This window comes from Fukomys damarensis, unplaced genomic scaffold (assembly GCF_012274545.1).
Source record: "Fukomys damarensis isolate Sample0158 unplaced genomic scaffold, DMR_v1.0_HiC HiC_scaffold_23, whole genome shotgun sequence".
Taxonomy (NCBI): Eukaryota; Metazoa; Chordata; class Mammalia; order Rodentia; family Bathyergidae; genus Fukomys; species Fukomys damarensis.
This window is the reverse complement of record NW_022900935.1, coordinates 64,201,953-64,221,933: the sequence shown is the minus strand read 5'-3', so window position 1 is coordinate 64,221,933 and position 19,981 is coordinate 64,201,953. Positions and strand designations below refer to the sequence as shown.

Genomic DNA, 19,981 nt, shown 5'->3' with positions numbered 1-19,981 from the left:
CCCTTTTGTAGCTTCCGGGCTTAGGGTATAACCGATCGCTCCAGCACCTGGGCTAGGAGTAGACTAAAGAGAACAGCAATAGTAACCATTAGGAGTAGGCCAGGCTATGGTCAGTGAGGGTGGGTAGAAATAAATGGTCCAGGTCTGGGTAAATCCTGAAGGTTAGGGCAGGATTTCCTGAAGTGTGCCTGAATGTGCCGGATGAGTGTGAAAAGAGGCAGGAGGACCACAAGACTTTCAGATTTTAAGGCTGGGAGCCTTTGCAGTGTGTAAAGCATGTGATTGTCACCTGGTTGGAGCTGTTGCTCAGGACAGTGATGGGCTGTGTCTATGGACTTGGAGGCAGAGTGTGGTGTTGGTGCGTAAGGCCACTGGCCCGGACCACATGGTCAGGGAGTGGGAATAAAGGGCTGATCCTGAGCCTTCATCATGGAGATGGTGGGCCTTCAAGGTGGACAGGAAGCAGGGTGGAAAGTGCACATCAAGGAGCCAGGAGAGAGGAAATGGGGCAGGATTACCCTGGTTTGAGAGAGGCTAGGGGAAGACTAATTAACAGCATTGCTGCCTTTACCTTGGCCTACAGAAGGCCGTTGACCTTGATGGGCAGCACTGAGTCATGGGAGTGGCTAGAGGAGCTGCAACAGCAGCAGCATAGACAGCCCCTTCGAAGAACTGTGCCGCAGAATGAGATAGAGCAGTGGACAGCAGCTGATTGCTCACTTGGGGCTTCTGTGTGTATGCTGCTGGCATTGGTCCCAGAGAGAGGAGTGAATGGGCACATGGAGAGGCGCAAACATATGGAGTGGAGCCACCCTCACAGCTTTGGGGAACTCAGAGATGGTCAGTGTGGGAGGGAAGTGGGCATGGAGCCTGTAGGTTGGTGCAGGACACTTGGAAGTTCTGTTAGCCCAGGGGAAAACAGAGGGAGTAGAGGTGGAAGCTTGTGAGCTGAGAGCCTGCCCCAGGAGCTTGGGGACAGCAGAGGTATCGCCCAGTCATGGAGTCAAGGGTTCACAGGTTCATATGCGTCAGGCAGCCCTGCCTTGTAAAGTTAACTTGTACATTTTTATCAATATAAAATTAAATACCTACTTATTATTAAAGAACTAGGAGCGGTAGATCCATAAGAATATAAAGCCAGCCCCCTCCCACCCTTCTGGCACTCAGGTGTCAGCACCGTGTTGACTGAGTGTCACCAGGCCGCCCATCCAGACCCCTGTGTGCTAAGTGCTTGCCCTGGGCCCTGGGTCCTCCTCTACGAACCCCTCTCCTCACATATTGGTGCAGCTGTGAGCGTGAGGTGAGCTGGGCTGGCATGGGCTCCACTTGTCCACACTTCCAGGGAGTGCTATGCTTGCGGGGATCAGCCTGTCTGAGGTTGGTTGGTGGTGGGCAAGGAAGACGTGGAAAGAGTCATGGAAGGTGGGTCCTGGAACATGTCCTGCTGGATGTGGCATGAGGAGTGGTCTGGAGGAAGAGGCTTGGCGATAGTCCAAGCACCCAATGCAGAGGGCTAGATTAGCACCCATATCCAGTTAGGAAGTGCACTGGATGGATACTGGTCGTGGGGGCTGAGAGAGGTGAGGCCTTCAATAGGGTGCAGGGTAGAATGGGGGAGTGCAGTGTTGCTGTGATTCTTGAGCCCTTTGCTGTGCAGAGCTTGTGCAGGGATATAGGGAGTCCAGGAACTAGCAGATCTCAGGGAGAAACACAGGTGGGGGCCAGCGCAGAGAGTTGGGTCTTGGGAGGACATGAAGAGTCTGAATATCAACTGGGACTTTGTATAAGCCTGTGGGTAGTTGGTGAGGCTAGGAAGCTAAGACAAGAGACATAGGTCGATATGTCAGGCTTAGGACTAGAAAAGCCCAGGCTAACGCCCCCAGGCCAGCTGAAGTTTTCAGAGGAAGTGGGTCAGGCAGACCCATAGACTCTGCCCTGCAGGGATCATGTTGGGCTTCGTGGAGAGGTGGTGTCCCAGCAGGAAAGGATGGTGCTGAGGTCCTGAGACTGTCAGTGCTTGGGAGAATGGGCATCAGAGTGCGGGGAGGGCTGTCACTCTTTCCTGGTGTTGGCTGTTGCAGGAGAAAGGGCATCCTGAGGACTGGGAGCTCAGGCTGGATGGACCATCCCAAAACTAGTTCTTCCTGTATGTTCCTAATTACTTGGGGCACATTTTCAGACCAGGATTACTTTGTTGACTGCCACCACATATGGTAAGGGCTGTCTGTGCTCTCCCAGATTTCCTCCAGGAAGACAATTTGCAGACCAGCCCTCACTGTCTGCTGGCTCTGTCGCAGGGAGTCCTCTGTGTTTGACTTTTCTCCTCCACCCTCCGTTTTCTTTTCTTCTTCTTCTCTTCCTCCTGTTCTCCTCTTCTCTGTCTCCCTTTCTTAAAAAACAGTATTAAAAATTTAATGAAGCTATAATCCCAGCACTCGAGGCTGAGACAGGAGGGTCGCTGTGAGTTCGAGACCAGCCCCGGGCTACATAGTGAGTTCCAGGTCAGTCTCAACTGCATAGTGAGACCCTGTCTCAAAAAAGAAAAGAAGAAAAACAAAAACAAAAAAGCAAGGGCCTTTGCCCTGAGCTACGCTCCCAGCCCTTTTTCATTTTTTATTTTGAAACAGGATCTTGCTAAATCATTTAGTTGCCAAGGCTGGGCTCAAATTTGTGATCCTTCTGTCTTATCCTCCCAGAGTGCTGAGATTACAGACTGGTGCCACCATGCCTGGCCCTTTTGATGATTTTCACTGTGAATCTCTCTCCTCTTCATGTGCTTATTCATAAGATGGTTCATGGTTTTCTGCATTCATTGGCAATGTCTTCATTAGCCTTTTGTCCTATGTTGCAAAGACATGCCAGGTTTTCCTTTTCTTTGTAATTTTTACATAGAAGAACTAGACTATTTTCTGACTTCAAAGATACTTTCATATGTTTTTATTCTTATTTCTGTCTTTATTATCAAATATTCAAAATAATTCTTTACCTCCAAACTGTATATTTACCTAAATACTGTTTAGTGCTTTTATGATGTAATTTTACTTTTTTGTTTGTTTGCTTTTTGAGACAGGGTCTCACTATGTAGTTGAGACTGACCTGGAACTCACTATATATTCCAGGCTGGTCTCGAACTCACAGTGATCCTCCTGCCTCTGCCTTCCGAGTGCTGGCATTACAGGCATGAGTCACCATGCCCAGCCGTAATTTTACTTTAACATCCATTAACCATTTCAAGTATTGCATCGGTACAAGGTAGGAATCTAATTTTAGATATTTGTCCAGCTGACCTAACACTACATTTAACCTAGACCAAGCTATCCATGTCTCCTTATATCTTAATGCAGTAGCATGGTCCCAGAAGTCATAGTTTTGTTTTTCCCTTGCAGTGGGGATGGCATATGAGCTGTCAGGGTCAGAGCCTGAGGCTTTGGTTTCCATATATGTGCTCTACCCCACTGCCCAGCACTAGTGTAATGCACAGAGTGTGGGGTCATTCAGAACCTCAGCTCTTAATGTGGGTGAGCTTGCTCCAGCTCTCCTGGATCTACTAGCTGCTGTCATTTCCCATCAAACATTGGGCACAACAGCAGTGCCTGTGATGTGTTTAGTTGGGAGGACCAAGTGGGCCTGTGCATGGGGGTCCAACCTAGACCAGGCACAGCAGTTGCCCGAGAAATGACAGGTGTTGCTTCCATTTGCCTCTGACAGGCCTGGTGCATTTTCATGAACTACCCTGTACTCTGAGAACTTGTCAGATGAAGTGATGGTGTGACTTATCCCTTCCTGCAATTCTCAGCAGAGAAGCAATACACTCAAGAGTTTGGCCCACTGTCTTTAAAGCAAAGTGGTACCAGCCAATGAGAGTTGCTGCTGTCCTACCATAAGCCCATGTGCATAGGGCTCACAAAGACTTCAGGCTCTGCATTTTTCTTTGATGTCAGGACCATGGTGTTACTGTTTCCAGACGTGGCCTGTGGCAGGTAGTGAGGCACAGGGGGACTATGGTTTCTGGTTCTCCTGGTATCTCACTCCAGGTAGAGATAAAACTGCTGACACTTTGGCAGCTGCCAGAGTTAGAATTAAGACATCTTCCTCCTAGCACATTCCATCTGACATTTGCTAAAGCCCATAAAAAGTAATTGCCTTTAAAAATGGTATGTAGGGGTAGGGATTGGCTGGCAAAAACATTTGAGTGAAGGCGTGGGGGAGAGATAGAAGTTACCTGCTTTTCCCCCAGGGAAGAAAGGGGGATATAACACCTTTATTTTCTTGGGGAACAGAGAAAGTACAGTTGGATAGTTAAATTTGAATGAGATTAGCATGACACAAAAAAGAGAGGGGCATTTAACAAGAAAATTCCCTAGAGGGGAAGATTAAAGTGAACAGGTGCTAGAAAAATGTTTCTGCATATTAGAGCTTAATTAGATTTGAAGATGAATTCCAGATGGGCTAATTATGTGTGAGCTGTTGCAGGTTATTTCTTGTAGGGGCAAGCATGTATTTTTGGAAATGGTGATTTAGTTTGATTGGGTTGATTCTTGCCTTCTATCATATCTCCTTCATCAAGAAACTGCCTCCTTTGAGGCCCAGCACAGCACCCCACTTAGCAAGTCCCATTTTTGGGATGTTTGTTCATCTGGCAGAGCCGTGGGACACGGAGGCTGTCCTGACCGCATGGCCTCCTGTGTGACAAAGAACAAATGACCCTTACCATGTGAGGCAGAAAGTTGTTTCAGCTTCAGGAGGGGCAAGCAACGAAGTCTGTATTTGCAGGGATGTGGCATTTCCAGGGAGGGCACAGCTGACTTGACATGAAAGTGGAGTCAGAGCTGATGCTTCTTGTACATCCAGCTGGTTAGGTGTATTTGGATTGTTCCCACTTGGAGGAAAGGAAAGGGCTGGTCCTTGTTTGTGGCACTTGAGGTGGCAAATAGAGAAGAGGGAGGGCACATAAACAGAGACATATTGCAGACCAGAAATTTAACACAAGGAACAGGACCACTTGGACTCAGTGATGTCCCATTAGGGTGACGGAGTGGGCTGGACTTAGGAGTGGCTTGTGATGACTGAAAAGTCAGTGCAGCTGTGTGCCCTGATGACGTGGGTGTGCTAGGAGTGGCCTTGTGGACACATGTGCTTGGCAACCAGTTCAGGTCTGGGAGGGTCAGTAAATGTCAACTTTTGGGGCCAGGGATATAGCCTGTCTTGGAAGAGCAAGGTCCCAAGTTCGATCCCTGGTACCCCCCGAAAAAAAAAACAAACGTAAACTTTTTATGTAAGGGCCTGTAATTGGAAATTATGGATGTGTAATTTATATATGGCTCAATGAATGATTTATATAATGTTAAGTGATGATTTAGATAGAAAATATGGCTCTTCCTGTAGAATCTTTAATGAAAAATGTTGGTTCTGATGAATTTATTTCTAGAGCTCTGTTGGAACTCAGCATGTTTGACATAAATCAGATCTAATTGTCACTTTATGATTAATGAACATATGCTGGCCGTTTTTCCCCATAATTAAACTTTATGTTCTGTGCATCTGACAAAGCAAAACAAGTTTAGACTTTGACAGATTGGTGGCAGGGGTTTTCCATGCCTGTGTATTTGTGTGTATGTGTACTCATTTGTGCACATCTTTGCTAAGGTACAAGTACTCACTTTCCGTAGTCGGGTTTTTTTCAGAGGGTCGAGTAATGTTTTTAGGAGTTAACATTCAAAACATGGGACTTAGAATGACTGCAGAGGTGCAAGGGCACAGGTCCAGCCCAAATGGGGTGGGGCCGAAGCACTCTTCTCTGGAGGCTCCCAGTGGCCTAAACACATGGCTCGTCTCTTTTGAGGAGCTCTAAGCTCTAATAAATGATGCCAAGTGCATTGGTTGCAAAAAATGTATACATTTTCCTTTTTGCTTTTTATGCACTTCAACAAGGATTTTAATTTAAAAGGTGAGCTGTTGTGGGGTGTGGTGGCGCATGCCTATAATCCCAGCACTCGAGAGGCTGAAGCAAGAGGATTGCCTCAAATTCAAGGCCAGCCTGGGCTACATAGTGAGTTCAAGGCCAGCCTGGACTACAAAGTGAGAAAAGGAAGGAAGGAAGGAAGGAAGGGAGGGAGGGAGGGAGGGAGGGAGAGGGAAGGAGGGAGGTGTTCTGGAAGGAACATTATGTCACTAGTCTCCTTCACTCATTGGCCATTCATCTTTGATTATTTCAGGATATAGACAAGTTTGGCAACGAGATCACCCAGCTGGCCCGGCCCCTACCTGTGGAGTATCTGATCATAGACGTAAGTGCCCTTCACGCTCACCATGCACAGGCTGCCCTTCAGGTGCCTTGGTGGTCTGGACTGCTGGGTGGGGGCCACTCAGGGAAGGCAGTGCTCTTTGAGCTGCACCTCTGCCCCATGTGCTGCCAAGGGATGTGTCGTGGAGTTGGTTTCAGGTTTTTATATCCTTGAAAACAACCTGGGGATTCAGTTTCCCCATACTGAAGTGCAGAGGAATCTGCCCCTGGCCCAGCAGTCTCTCAAAGGCATCGAGCGTAGGTTGCTTGGGGATGAGTCCTGAGGGTGTCCCAATAGACCTGCCACACCTGGGCTTGGCTGGGGCCCCCTGCTGGCCGGCATGCACAGATACTGGTCTAGCCAGAGTATGGCTGTGACAACCATAGTGCTCCTGGGACATGATTTTCTTTTAAGTGAAGGTCAACATGGTTTCCTGGGTGGAGCCCCAGGAGCCAGGATGATGGCTCTGCTGCTGCATTTCCCAGAATGTCTTCTTGTTTCTGGAGGCATCTCATGGTCACAAAGATGTGACTGAGCCCTTGGCCACAGGGCAGTAGGTGCCGCAGGACAAAACCTGGTGTGCTTGCAGCAGCTAGGGTGTCTCTGCTTGCACAAGCTCTGTCCACAGAGGCAAAGGTAGCTCATTTCTTTCACTGCTCTTGTGCCAGGATCCATTCAGGCTGTATTTCAGCTCAGGACAGGCATGGATTCAGGCAGTAAAATATCATTGCATTTGGAGCAGAGGATCCCCTGAGCCAAACCCATCGATGCTGTATTCCAATTGACAGCTCCCGAGAACATATTTATTACCTAGGCTATAAAGGCATCTGCTTTTTAGACTACCTAGGGTGTAATTAAGATGAAAACAGATTGATGGAACATACACAGGGGGAGTTGGCATGATTTAGCTGCTTCCTAGCCTCCCAACCCCTTCTTCTATAGGATGTGAAGTTCTTGCCATAGTTTGCTCTTCAGCAGCGCTTGGTTGCCGGGGAGGATTCTGCCCTGGGACCCCAAGTTCTCTGTTCCTGTGGAGGGGAGGCCTGGGGAGTCCACAGAAGTGTGTTCAGCTCCTTGCCTAGCCTACCTGGGCCAGGTCCATCTGCTGTGCTGGCAGGAATGGGGTGATGCGGGGTACTCAATGAAACCAAGAACCTTGATTTTGCTAGGCGAACGTTCTACCACTGAACTATATCCTCGGCCCTTTTTAGGTTTTATTTTTGAGACATGGTCTTGCTGATTTGCCCAGACTAGTCTTGAACCTGTGATCCTATTGCCTCAGATGGAATTACAGGTGTGCGCCACTATACCTGGCTGCTATTCTTGAACCTGAAGATAAGCGTGGCTATTTCAGTCGGGGAAAGTACAAACCAGTGTTCCTGGGCTTTTGTGGAGGTACTGGGGCATTGTCCAGTTCATAGCCCCAAGACAGACTGGGTAGGGAGGGAAGGAGCTCAGGTACAGGAGAAAGGATCTGGACCCTTGGGGTGGTCAGTTGGGGCCCTAAAGACTTTGATTCTGTCATTCTCCAGGGACCCCTTAAAGGACCAGCAAATGCCTTTCTTGGTTGACTAGTTTGTTTGGTGTTGTGTGTTCTGCAATTCTCCCTTCACTCATGCCTCTGCCTTCCTAAAAGAAAAGCCCAGGCAGTCCAGGATTTTGTCTCTGTAGTATGGGCACACACTCACACTCACTCCTACCACAACTGCAGCCAGGACTGAGTGCCATGCATACCAACCCTGCACTGGGCATCTTCCCTTCAAAGAGCTACTCCTGTCACTTCTGTCTCCCAGATGTGCAGAGTAAAGCCATAGGTAGCACAGGTCGCTATGGCCCAAGTCCTTACTGTGGCCCTGCTGCTGCACAGGATGGTCTGAGGGAGCAGCAGGCCCTCTTCAGCTCATCTTTCCAGAGTGCTGATGCTGGCACAGCTGACTGCAGAAACAGCTCTCTGCCTTTGCTGATGCAGAAAAGACCAGACAATGTTTCATTCTCTAGAAGTAGTCCCTCGGGAGTCACAATAGCTACCCTAAATCTGATGGGGTGTGACCTGCCCCTGCTAGTGTTGCATGCAGAGGAAAGCCACGTCAGCCAGAGGTGGTTGATTGCTCACACTTGGGAGCTTTTGTGGGCTGAGGCATCTGCTGAGAGGAATAAAACCTATGTTTGTGTTGATGCCTTCACATTCACCACTGTCCTCATAGCTTCTATTGATTTCATGTTGGATTTAAAATGCCCTCTGCCATTCTTAAAGGATGTTGGAGCCGAAGGAAGGACTTTGGTCACCTCTGATGAAAGCTTTCAACTCTAGGTCACCCTTCTTTGCGGGAGAGGGGGGCCTGTAATTCTCACCCCTGCCTGCAATGCCTGTGCATGGTCTCCACAAGCAGCTTCCCAGCAGCCTGCTGGAGTTGCTCTGCTTCATAGCTGACTCCACGTGGGCCTCCAAGTCTAGGGAAGTGAACTTTGCACCTCCTGAGATGGCTCCTACCTCCTCCATTCCCTTCCAGTTGTGCTGTTGGCTTGGGCCAGAGGCACATAAGCTCTCTGCTATCCATGGCAGAGTGAGGTGGCGCAAGACTCTTAGCCCCAGCGTGCAGCTTGTCTCCCAGTGTCACAGCTTCAGATGCTCCCTTGGGGACAACAGTAATAGTTAACTGACTCTCAATATGGAGCTTGTAGGACTCTGAGAATCCTTGTGTGTGTGATTCACCTTGGCATTTGCTGGGGCTAGTTGAGTGAACCTGAGCATATCCACGTTGTTTTCAGCAGTTTTATTTTGGTTGTGTTTTTTCTTCATTAGATCACAACAACCTTCCCCAAGGATCCAGTTTACACTTTTTCTATTTCACAAAATCCATTTCCTATTGAAAACCGGGATGTACTGGGTGAGACACAGGTAAGTTCTTCCATCTTTGTTTTCCCAGAAATTGCCACACTGTCAAATTCATGTCGTTTTTCTTGAGGGGAGCCATGAGACCCTTTCTAGGGGCACTGCTGATCACGTGGGGACCTCCCCTGCCCGGGTGATGGATGACTGCAGTGCAAGTCCTTGTCCTGCAGTCTTGCCTGAAGTACCATTCTCAGTCGACTGCTTAATTTTTCCAAAATGTATTAGTCACTTTGTGTCTTCTAGCAATAACTTTTCCATGTTTTTTTGGTTAATAAATGTAAATTTGGACCGGGATGTAGCTCAGTGGTACTGTGCCTGCCTTGCAAGCCCAAGGTCCTGAGTTTGATCCCTGTACTGGGGAAAAAAAATGTACATTGCATGGAGCTGAGCAGTGGTGACAGTCTGGCTTCCCTGTTGCTGTGCCCTGCCTCACTGCCTTTCTTGGCCCTTGGCTCCATCAGGGCTGGGTGGCCTCAGTGTGGCCTGATGTGTAGTACCAAAGGGCTTGTTGTTTAAGCTGTTCTCACCAGCAGTTCCACCCTGACCAGCATTGCCATTACAGGCAGTCTGGGCTCCACCTCCTCCTAGATGGCATCTTGGTACCCATGTTTAAGACTGGGCTTGACTGAGGAATTCCTATAGTGAAGTCTTCTAGTGTGAGGCCTTTCTGGTGCTGTGGTTCCTCACTCCTGTCTCCTGAGGTAAAGGGAGCCCCCGTGAGGCTTCTGTGCTCAATGCTATTGGACATGTTCACGTTGGGCCGTGGCTGCATTCCCTGTTCCACCTCCACACTCTGCTGCCCTAGCTCAAGAGGGCAGCCAGACAGGAAAGAGCACCTTGACCTGAAGTGGTCCTTTTCCTCACCCACTCTGCTTCAAAGGAATGGGGCGTTGGCCTCTGTCTATCTTGTGCTGGGTGAGTTTACATACCTGCTTCCTCACACACCTTGGTCCTTTCACACCTTGTCAGGCAGATGTGTTGAGCATTTCCCCTGCCTAGGAGAGTCAAGATACTCAACCTCGTGCTGTTTGTGCCTCTTGGACCCTCTCAGTGGTTATAAAAGAGAGCGTGAGATGCCCCTTAGTATTACATGTTGTCTTAGTAGGCAGCAGCTTCCCCCAGGGTCTGGCCTTGCAAGTGGTAACAATGTGTCTGCGTTTCTTCTTCTCGCCTGCCCCTTTGTTTCCAGGACTTCCACAGTTTGGCCACCTATTTGTCTCAGAATACTTCGTCTGTGTTCCTGGATACCATCTCAGATTTCCACCTCTTGCTGTTTCTGGTCACCAATGAAGTCATGCCTCTGCAGGTAGGGTTCAGGCTAGAAAAGATGCCCCTTGATTTGCTTTCTTTCCTCAAACCAGAGTGTGTGGGAAGCTGGGTGGAAGCTGGCATCAAAGGGCATCTCCCTGTGGGGTGTGTGGATGTGTATGGACAACAGCTTTGCAGGCAGCCTGTGATGGAGAGATGGATGCTGTCGTTGTGGCCTCTGTGGCAAAGGACTGTCTTGGCTCTAATCTCCTAGAAGATGAAGGATTTGGGAGGACTAGGGCTCCACAGTATAGACAGTCTCTGCTCTGACAATTTCAAGAGCTCTTTGCTGACATCTCTCTCCTCCCCTCCTGAGTCCGTGTATTTTATTGCCGCAGTCGAGAGGGGTGGCCAGCTCCCAGGCCCCACATGCACAGCTGCACAGTTGGCATTTGGGAGGCTCACCATGGGGAAGGAGAAGGCCGAGGCTTTGTAGACATCAGGTGCTCTGAGCCATCAGGGTTGCAGGGCACTGGGTCTCACAAGAGTCTTCTGCCTGTGCCATGGGATGCTGTCCTCCTGAGATCCTTTCTTCTCTGCCCAAAACTCACAGAAACACCAGGGAGGGAGGGAGGCCTTGTTCTGAACCTGATAGCGCTTACTTAGCACCTTTCCCCCACCAGAGACAGAGTGGAGCCCTTAGGGCTCTTTTGTGTCTGGCAGTCTGTAGCTGTTCTTCCATCTGCTGAGTTTATTGAACTCTGAGCAAATGTTCTGCCACTGAGCTACATGCCCATTAACTCTCTCCTTTTTTTTTTTTTTTTTTTAATTTTTGAGACAGGGTCTCACTATGCAGTTGGGACTGACCTGGAACTCAATATGTAGCCCACGCTGGTCTCGAACTCACAGTGATCCTCCTGCCTCAGGCTCCCAAGTGCTGGGATTACAGGCATGTGCCACCACGCCCGGCTGTCTGCTGGGTTTATTTTGTAGCTATTTTGTCACCAGCCACCAGCATCAGGCACCCCATGGTTTTGCTACCCTCTTTCCCTCCCTTAGTTCCCCCTGTCACAGAGTCAGCCCTCCCACCCAGAGTCAGGAATGACACGCAAGGCTCTCTCTGTGTCAGACAGATCAGCCTTATTAGTAAATGTGACTGTTTCACAGTTATCCTTCAAAAACATTTGGCAGAGCCTGGTGTGGTGCACACCTGCAATGCTAGCACGCAGGAGGATTACAAATTCTAGCCAGCCTGGGCAATTTAGCCATGTAGGAGACCCTGTCTCAAAATAATAATAAAAAAGAACTGGGGCTGTGGCTCAACAAAGGATATGGGTTCAGTCCTTGTTTTTAAAGCAGGAAAGAAAATATTTATTAAATGTATTAGGAGCCCAGGGATCTAGCTCAGTGGTTCTGCAGCCTGCTTCACAAGAGCAAGGACCCACGTTTGATCCCTGGTACCAAAAAAAAGAGGAGCTTGAAGTCTTTATCCCTCACTATTGTAATTCTCTGTGTGTTGATCCTGGAGGCCTAGGCTGCAGAATGTGTTTTCTAGACACAGTGGAGAAGAGAGAGAGAGGCAGAGAGCAGTGTGAAGAAGAGGCTAGGTCTCACAGTCTGGGGTCTGGGCTCCCGTCTGTCTGTCCCTTTAGGACCAAGGCACGAGCAGAATTCTGACCTCTGGGCTGTTGGGTCCATGACAGAGGCAGTCACCTGCTCCACTTGGGACTATTGGGGAAGAATTTAAATTTTAGCTCACTCTAACATTTGTGTTTATAGACCCAGGTTGTGGCATTTTGTATTACATGGTGACATTGGATCGATCTGATTGCCTGATTTAAAGACAGTTCACTATGTAGATCAGGCTGGCCTTAAACTCACTTTGTAACCCAGGTTGGCCTCAAACTCAAGACAGTCCTCCTGCCTCAGCCTCCAAGTGCTGCAGTTACACACATGCACCACCACACTAGCAGCCTATTTGAAATATGTCTTGACATTGAAGAAAAAATTGGCAAGAGCAGAGCAAGAGGAAACCTTCTTTTTGTCTTCCTGTAGGACAGCATCAGCCTGCTACTGGAGGCAGTGAGGACCAGAAATGAGGAGCTGGCACAGACGTGGAAGAAGTCTGAGCAGTGGGCCACCATCGAGCAGCTGTGTAGTAAGTTGTCCATTGTATCTGTCCAGTGCCCCCAACCCTGGGCTGCAGCTGCAGCCCCTTACACCCTGGGCTTTTGACTCTGGTGCACCCTTGGGAGTTGGGGGTGAGAGGAAGAGCATGGACAGGACCTCACTTTTGGGCACATGCCCTGCTCACTGACACGGCACGGGGTGTGGCTGTGCTCGGCTCTGTGAGTCGAATGTAGATGAATACACCAGATAGATGTATCCTCACATCCCAGAGACCCCCGTCTGAAAAGGGATTTGTTTTTGCCATCGCTGTGAGACACGCCATGCTGCCCCTTTCTTTAATGGGTAAAAACCCAGTTCGCATGGCAGCAGGTGACAGGACCTGGCCAGCACCTGCAGCAACTTGTGCCTGAGAGGTCCTTGTGTTCCTTAGTGCTCACTGTTCTAACCCATTCAGCATCTGATTGTCCAGTCCCGTTATAGACTACTGATGGGAATTACTATAGTGCTGTCTGTGACAGTGTCACAAGACACAAGGGCCAGGCAAGAGCTCTGCGATGAAAGCTAGTATGTTGCCAGAAGAGCTCGTACATGGGAAACATACCATCTTTCTGGCCTGGAAGAGTCAATATATCTTTAGGGTGTCAGTTTTCTTACCTTTTTAAAAAATGTTTTGAGATAAGGTTTCCCTAAGGTGCTCAAACTGGGCTTGAACTTGTGATCCTCCTGCCTCAGCTTCCCAGAGTATTAAGATTACAGGTGTGCACCATCATACCCAGCTTTTTGTTTTTGTTTTCATAAAAAAAATCAAGTCCTAACATTCATTTAGCACAGAGGTCCTAGAATAGTGAAGACAATCTTAAGAGATAGGACAGGACCTGGAGACCTTGCACTGCTGAACTCAAAGCTTCAGTGCTTAGTGCTTGAGGCCAGGTAAAGTTGAGCAGCATGAAGGGCACCAGAGTGGGGTGATGCTGGCAGCAGGAACCTGGAAAGAAGGCAGCCTTCACAGGGACTTGCGTTGGGACAGCTGGGCGTCCATGGGGACCCAGTGAACCTGGAACTCAGCAGTGAGCTGCATTGTTTACAGAGACCAGCTCAGGAGGGCTTGTGGGCCTAATGATGAGGCCTAGAACTAAAACAATGTCTTGCTGAATGTGATATACATGCTATTTTCAGGGCCTTGGGGTAGAAAAGATTTTTAGATGGGATTTAGGACATTGGGACAAAACACAGAAAAATACTTTCTTTAAAAAACTTGTGGGCCTGGGATTTAGCTCAGTGGTTCCACTGCCTGCCTCGCAAGCGCAAGGGCCAGAGTTCGATCCCCAATACCAAAAAAAATTAAAGTAAAAAATGTGGGGTTTGTTTTGGTTTTTGTTTTTTGTGGTACCAGGGATCAAACTCAGGACGTTGTGCTTGTGAGGCAGGTAGCAACACCCTTGAGCTATATCCCTGGACCAAAAAAACGTTTTAAAGGGCTGGGGGATTTAGCTCAGTGATTCTGCTGCCTGCTGTGTAAGCACAAGGTCCAGAGTTTGATCCCCGTACCAAAAAAAAAAAGTTTTAAAAATTGGTAAACTGGACTGGGGATTTAGCTCAGTGGTGCTATGTCTGCCTCTCAAGCACAGGGTTCTGAGTTCGAGTCCTGATACCCCCCCCCAAAAAAAAGAAAAAGAAAAATTGGCAAACTGGATTTTATTTAAAATGAAATGGGGGCCAGGGATTTAGCTCAGTGGCACCGTGCCTGCCTTGCAAGCAGTTGATCCCCAGTACAAAAAAAAACAAAAAAACAAAAAAACCGAAACGTACTTGTTTATTGAAGGGTACTGCTAGAAACTTGAAAAGGCTCATTTAAGGAAATAGTATTTGTAGTGCATACATGCATAGGCCCCCTATCCAAAGCACATTGACATTCAGTAATCAAATAGGGATTAAGTAAAAATAGTGCAAAGGATTGCAAGTATGGTGGTGCATTCCTATAATCCCAGCACTTTGGAGCTGAGGCAGGAAAATTACAAATTTGAGGAAAGCCTGGGCTAAATGTCAATTCAGGGCCAGTTAAACTATATACATAGCAAGGAAGAAGAAAACAGCTGGATGTGGTGGCACATACCTTTAATTCCAGCCCCATGTCTCAAAGAAAAAAATAAATAAAAGTGTAGGGGCTGGGGATTTAGCTCCGTGTTGCCACCACCTGTCTCACAAGCACAAGGTCCCAAGTTCGATCCCTGGTACACCCCCAGAAAAAGTGTAAATTCCCCGGGTTTGGTCCCCGATACTCCATGTTCACGTGCATACACACACACAGCAAAAGGCAAGCCTTAGATACTTCACAAAAGGAGATGCAGGAGTGCTTGGCATCATGCTTGGCATCTTCAGGGAAATTCACATGAGCTGTGCCAGGTGCTCCTGGACGTGGAGCAGCCAGGACCCACAGCCCGCTTTTCAGGTGCAAAATGACACAGCTACCAGCTACCACAAGTTCTTCAGGAACCTTGATGTACTTTACCCTGTGTCCCAGCAGTCCCACTGCTGGGCTCTCACCAGAACATGGGCTCCACAAAAAACATGGGCTTACGAAAAGCTTATGTGAGCCAAGTGTGGCACAGCACTTGGGAAGCTGAGGCAGAAAAGATGACTGTGAGTTCGGGACCAGCTTGGGCTGTAAGAATTCAAGACCAGTCTGGCCTACATAGTGAGACCCTATCTCAAAAAAGTTTAAAAAAAAAAACTTATGTGAAAATGTTTCTGGCAGCTTTGTCCTAATTGCCCCAAAAGCTATTGGGAAATTACCCAGTGTCATTCCAGAGTGGTGTCACGACTCAGCCAGAGGAGTGCTCCTCTGCAACAGGGAGAACACATGCAGGGCACTCACCACTGGAGGCCGTCATGGTTGATTCAGACAACAGGTTTGGTGTGAGCAGTGGGTATTCTTGTGCTGCTCCTGCCCGTGCCACAGCACTCTCAGGCAGGGTTAAAGTGTCTACTGCAGAAGTGATGACAGCTCGCTTTTCTTCCTTTCCTACAGGCACTGTTGGTGTGCAGCTCCCAGGTCTCCATGAATACGGCGCTGTCGGAGGCTCCACACACGCTGCCACCACCTCCATGTGGGCCTGTCAGCACTGCACCTTCATGAACCAGCCGGGCACGGGGCACTGTGAGATGTGCAGCCTTCCCAGGACCTAAGGCTCCGGCTCTCTGCTGTGTGGACTGGGACAGACCAGCCCTCTGAAGTCAGGAGTGTTACATGTCCCCTGTATGGCCAAAGCCAGCAGCCCTGCAGCGACAGGACCAGCTGCCCTGGTGTCTTGGACCCACCAAAGCTTCTCAGCTCTGATCCTGGAGTGGTGGCTCTGGCAGGTGTGCTGGGCCTGAACACAGCCAACTGGAAATGCCGAGCAGCCCTGCCTAGGAATACCCCACACGCCTTGCACAGTGCACAGCCCCACCGTAGTGGAAGGACCAGGCACCGCCACATTCTCACCTGGGGAGGGCTCCTGCCACCAGTTTTCCTTTCCTCTCAGTGCTTTCTGTTCTGTTCTTCACACCCCACCCCACCCCTGTCTGTTTGGTTGGGAGCTCTTGGCTGCCTCTTACTTCTATTGCTCTGGAGTAGGGCCCCTGTGTCGAAGAGGGCCACATCCCTCCCATGTGAGTGGCTGTCATCTGCTGGGATTATGTGTGGCCAGGCTACAGCCTCCTAGGGTAGACCTGCAAATTAGCGGCTGCCTTCCCTTCTCTCACCCAGCAACCAGGTGGGATTTTAAAGTCTGCATTGGTTGTAATAACAGTTACTAGTAATTTGTGCCCCAGAAAACTTTTATTTATTGTTTTTAATATAAAACTGCACAAAAGGGAGGGAGAGAGATTAGACTAGTGTCTTCTTCCCTCCTTCAGTGCAGCCCCTCTGGGTGTTCAGGGTGGTGAGTAGGCAGGGGCCACCGTCAGTTCGCCTCACAAACCTCAGTGCCTGAGACTTTTCTACCAAGCCACATAGTTGTGGCAACTGGTAATGTGGGTAGCTGAGCAACGGTAGTGGTGGCCCTCCCTCCCTGGCAGGTGGCTCCTCCAGACAGCTGGGAGGGTGAGCACTGGGGCTTTGGTCCTCTCTCCCCAACATTGTCCCTCTCCCCACGGCCTCTGTGCTGTGGCCATTGAAATGGGCCTGGAGTAGAGCGCCTTGTGGACCTCTGGGGCCTGACCAGGTGATAGAGTGTGAAGTCCAGCAACCCAGAACAGGTTCCAGTGGTCCCGAGTGTGCTGTGTGGCTGTGGTTTGGCCCTTTCCAGGCGAGCTGTGAGCATCTTAATGCCTCTTTGCCTTAATGAGAGCCAAATCAGCTGTGCTGGCCCTGGGAAAGGCCCACCCAGCGGCAGGTAGTTGGGAAACTGTCGCCCTGGAGTAATGAGCCCACGAAGTCCTCCCATCCTTGGTCCTATGGACAGAAACCTGGCCTGCTTGCCGTGCCATGGCGTGGCTGTTCCCGGCACTCTCAGTCTGCTTGCTGTGGGATCTCATGAAGGCTGCTATTTCATTCGCTCCTGGGGCTATGGGGCTATGGGCCTATTGGGTTAGGTCAGCCCAGGGCCACTGGGGGTCAGAGGAGGTGGGAAGTAGCCAGGTGAGTTGTCTCTGCCAGTGTGCAGTGGAGATGGTGCCAAGGCAGGCTGTCTGGCCTGCCTCCTGGAGCTGCCTTGACTGGGCCTTCGTCCTCCTCTGTCTTCCCCGCACTCTCAGATCAGCTGTGAGACTGGATGCTGTGCTGGTTGCTCACCTGCTTCCAAGGCCATTCATGCCAGCTGGGGCAGCCCCTGGACAGTGCAGGCTCCCAGAGACCTTGCTGCCACTGCTACCATTGTCTCCTCTCCCACTCACTTGTCATTATCACCAAGTTCATTTCCTTTTCTCTTCAACCAATATTTTTCTTGCTCTGAAGTTCTGGCATCCACATAGTTCATGTTTTCTTTTGTCTTTTAGCTAAAGAAAAAGTGTTGTGATTTCTCTGCTTATGGTTTTGAGTTACTCTTTGTTCAGTAATGCACTTTATTTTATTGTCCAAAGAGAGTCAAGCTAATGCTACCAGCTGGTGAGCCCTACTGAGGGTTAGGCCTGGCTGCTCACCTCTTACACGGGAGTGGCTCTGGCCTTGCCTTGAATCCCCTGTGGACATCCTCGCTCATGCCAGCAGGTACCATAGCCCAGAGAGGGGTGCCTGAGTGCACACTCAGTGAATACAGCAGCTGCCGAGGTCTGGCCCCACTCACCCAGCCCAACTCCGACAGTCTGCTTCTGGGACATAGGTGCTCTGCTTCGGCTCTGCTTTGGGCTCACAGGTATATGTTGGCTGGGTCTGAACTAGCATTACTTTGACCCCAGCCTTGCAGTGGAACCTAATAAAGCACCTGAAGCGACCGCCCCACGACCAGCGTGTCATTCCTGTTCACTGAACCAGTATCCACAGATCATGTCTGGCATCTGTTCTCTTCAGGGCAATTTGGTAACTTTATGTCCCAAGATGTCCTTGTCTTCCAGTGATGTGTTTGGCTATGTCACGGTGCACCCCTGCTCTCCACTGAGTCTGCACTGAGTCCTGGGTACTGTACTTCCAGGTTGGCACCTGAGTGGGAGAGAGTACAGCCTGGCCCCTTTGAGATGTCTCCTGCCTTTTCCCTGTCTGATTGGTGGCCATGTAGTGCCTGCCCTGATTCTGCATCTGACTTGGGCACACAGCCAGACAGCAAGTAAAAAACAGTCCAGACAGGCAGCCCCAGAGGGCACAGGTGCCACAGAACTGACTGCCTTCACTAGAGAGAGCTGGGAGTTTGTCTGGGGCCCTCCCTTTGACCTTGGTCAGGCAACTCACTGCTCCCTGGAACAGTACTGAAAAACACCAGCTTGCGTCTGAAAGGGCCCCTGTGGTGAGCAGGCCAAAATGGGCCTGGCTTTGGGGCAGTGGGCTCTTGAGGGTCACCTGGGTGCCAATCTTGGCATGAGATGGGGCATGGCCGTTGTTGCTGCTGTATGTACAGGTGACTCATCGCTCGGAGCTTGTGAAGAAAGGTGACCTATGTGAAAAGGACCAGAAGGCTGTGGCGCTTTCCTTGTCCTGGCAATGAGGTTCTGGGACATTCACTGTTTCCTCCCGAGAAATTCAAATCAAGGTGCTTGAAAGTAGAACTGGAGACTGTATTCCCCAGGTCTCTACTCCTGCCCTGTATACCGCTTGGCTGGGCTTTGGCATCCCTGGCATAGCCTGCAGTTTACCACACACTCTGTGGTTTCCCTCCAGGCTTCCTATAATTGCTGGGCTGCCTAGGGAGGGTTGTAGTGCTTCCTGACTTGGCGTAGGGAGCCCTGACTGGCGCGCTTTGCAGGCCCACCACCTCCCTGCTAGCGGTGTGTGCACCTTCTACTCTATGACAGGTCACCTCCTCACAGCAGACACTGGGCTGGGGACAGCCTTGAGCCCTTTTTGTTTCAAATTCACCCGTGGCCAGTTCTCACCTCCTCCCTGCTTAGGATATTCACATCTGAATCCTCAAATCATAGTAAGTGGCTAGGTGGCCACCCAGAGCTGAGGCGGGCTCGAAGAGTGACGCACACCAATGCCTGCCCCACTCAGCCAGCCTCCCACCTCTACTTCCTCCCCATTTGGCACTTCCTGTAGGATGGCCATAGTGTGTTTTCCACCATATTGGAAGATGTCCTGGATGGACCGTATGTGCATGGGCTGGACTGTGATTAAAACGCGTTCAGGTGACTGAACCAAGGATTCATCCATAGGGACAGGTTGTTGAGGAGGAGGTGATTTCCCCCGTACCCCTGCCCCTGCCCCCAGCATTAAGGGTAGAATTTCGAGCCCAAACGCTTGGAGAGCAGCCTAGCAGGGAAGAGTGAGTCTAAGGGCCACGGTGGTATTGTTTGATCAACATCAGGGTTGACACAGTAGTGGCTGGCTCATTGTTTTGGCAGGTACACGAGGGCTAGGCCATGTCCAAACCCAGAATTCTGCAGCTGACTTCTCAGAGGCCATTCCTAAAATATCTCCTGTGTATCTGGCCTCTGAACTTTTCGGATACATATATTCTTTTCCCTCTTTTAAATGGAGTTTTGGGCCGGGGATTTAGCTCAGTGATGCCGCCGCCTGCCTGTCAAGTGCAAGGTCCCGAGTTCTGTTCCCGGTTATTAAAAAAAAAAAAAAAAAAAAAAAAAAAGATGGAGTTTTAATGGGCATAGTGGCGCACGCTGTAATCTGAGTTATTGGGGAGGCCGGAAGATTGCAAGTTTGAGTGAGGTGTCGCTGTGTCCATTCGCTGTCACAGCGACATGGCCTTCACGAGGGAGAGCAGCCTCTTCTGCTGGGCACGAACGCCACTGACTTGCCCTGGCATCGGGCCCCGGCCACCTGCGCCTCTGCTTCCTCTAA

The 19,981-nt window shown here is 49.8% G+C and overlaps 2 protein-coding genes across 2 annotated transcripts in view; both read left to right on the top strand.

Annotated features, from left to right (window-relative positions):
• Nploc4 (NPL4 homolog, ubiquitin recognition factor) overlaps nt 1-17,967 on the top strand; it is a 59,180-nt gene extending 41,213 nt beyond the window's left edge. The window contains exons 14-18 of the mRNA XM_010618746.1: nt 6,216-6,287; nt 9,088-9,183; nt 10,367-10,483; nt 12,481-12,583; nt 15,584-17,967. Of these exons, the coding sequence (XP_010617048.1) occupies nt 6,216-6,287; nt 9,088-9,183; nt 10,367-10,483; nt 12,481-12,583; nt 15,584-15,741 (546 nt within the window). The 3' untranslated portion in view covers nt 15,742-17,967. The remainder of the gene's footprint in view (nt 1-6,215; nt 6,288-9,087; nt 9,184-10,366; nt 10,484-12,480; nt 12,584-15,583) is intronic.
• Nucleotides 15,814-19,981, top strand: part of Faap100 (FA core complex associated protein 100) — a 13,582-nt gene continuing 9,414 nt past the window's right edge. The window contains exon 1 of the mRNA XM_010618745.3: nt 15,814-15,915. Within this exon, the coding sequence (XP_010617047.1) occupies nt 15,814-15,915 (102 nt within the window). The remainder of the gene's footprint in view (nt 15,916-19,981) is intronic.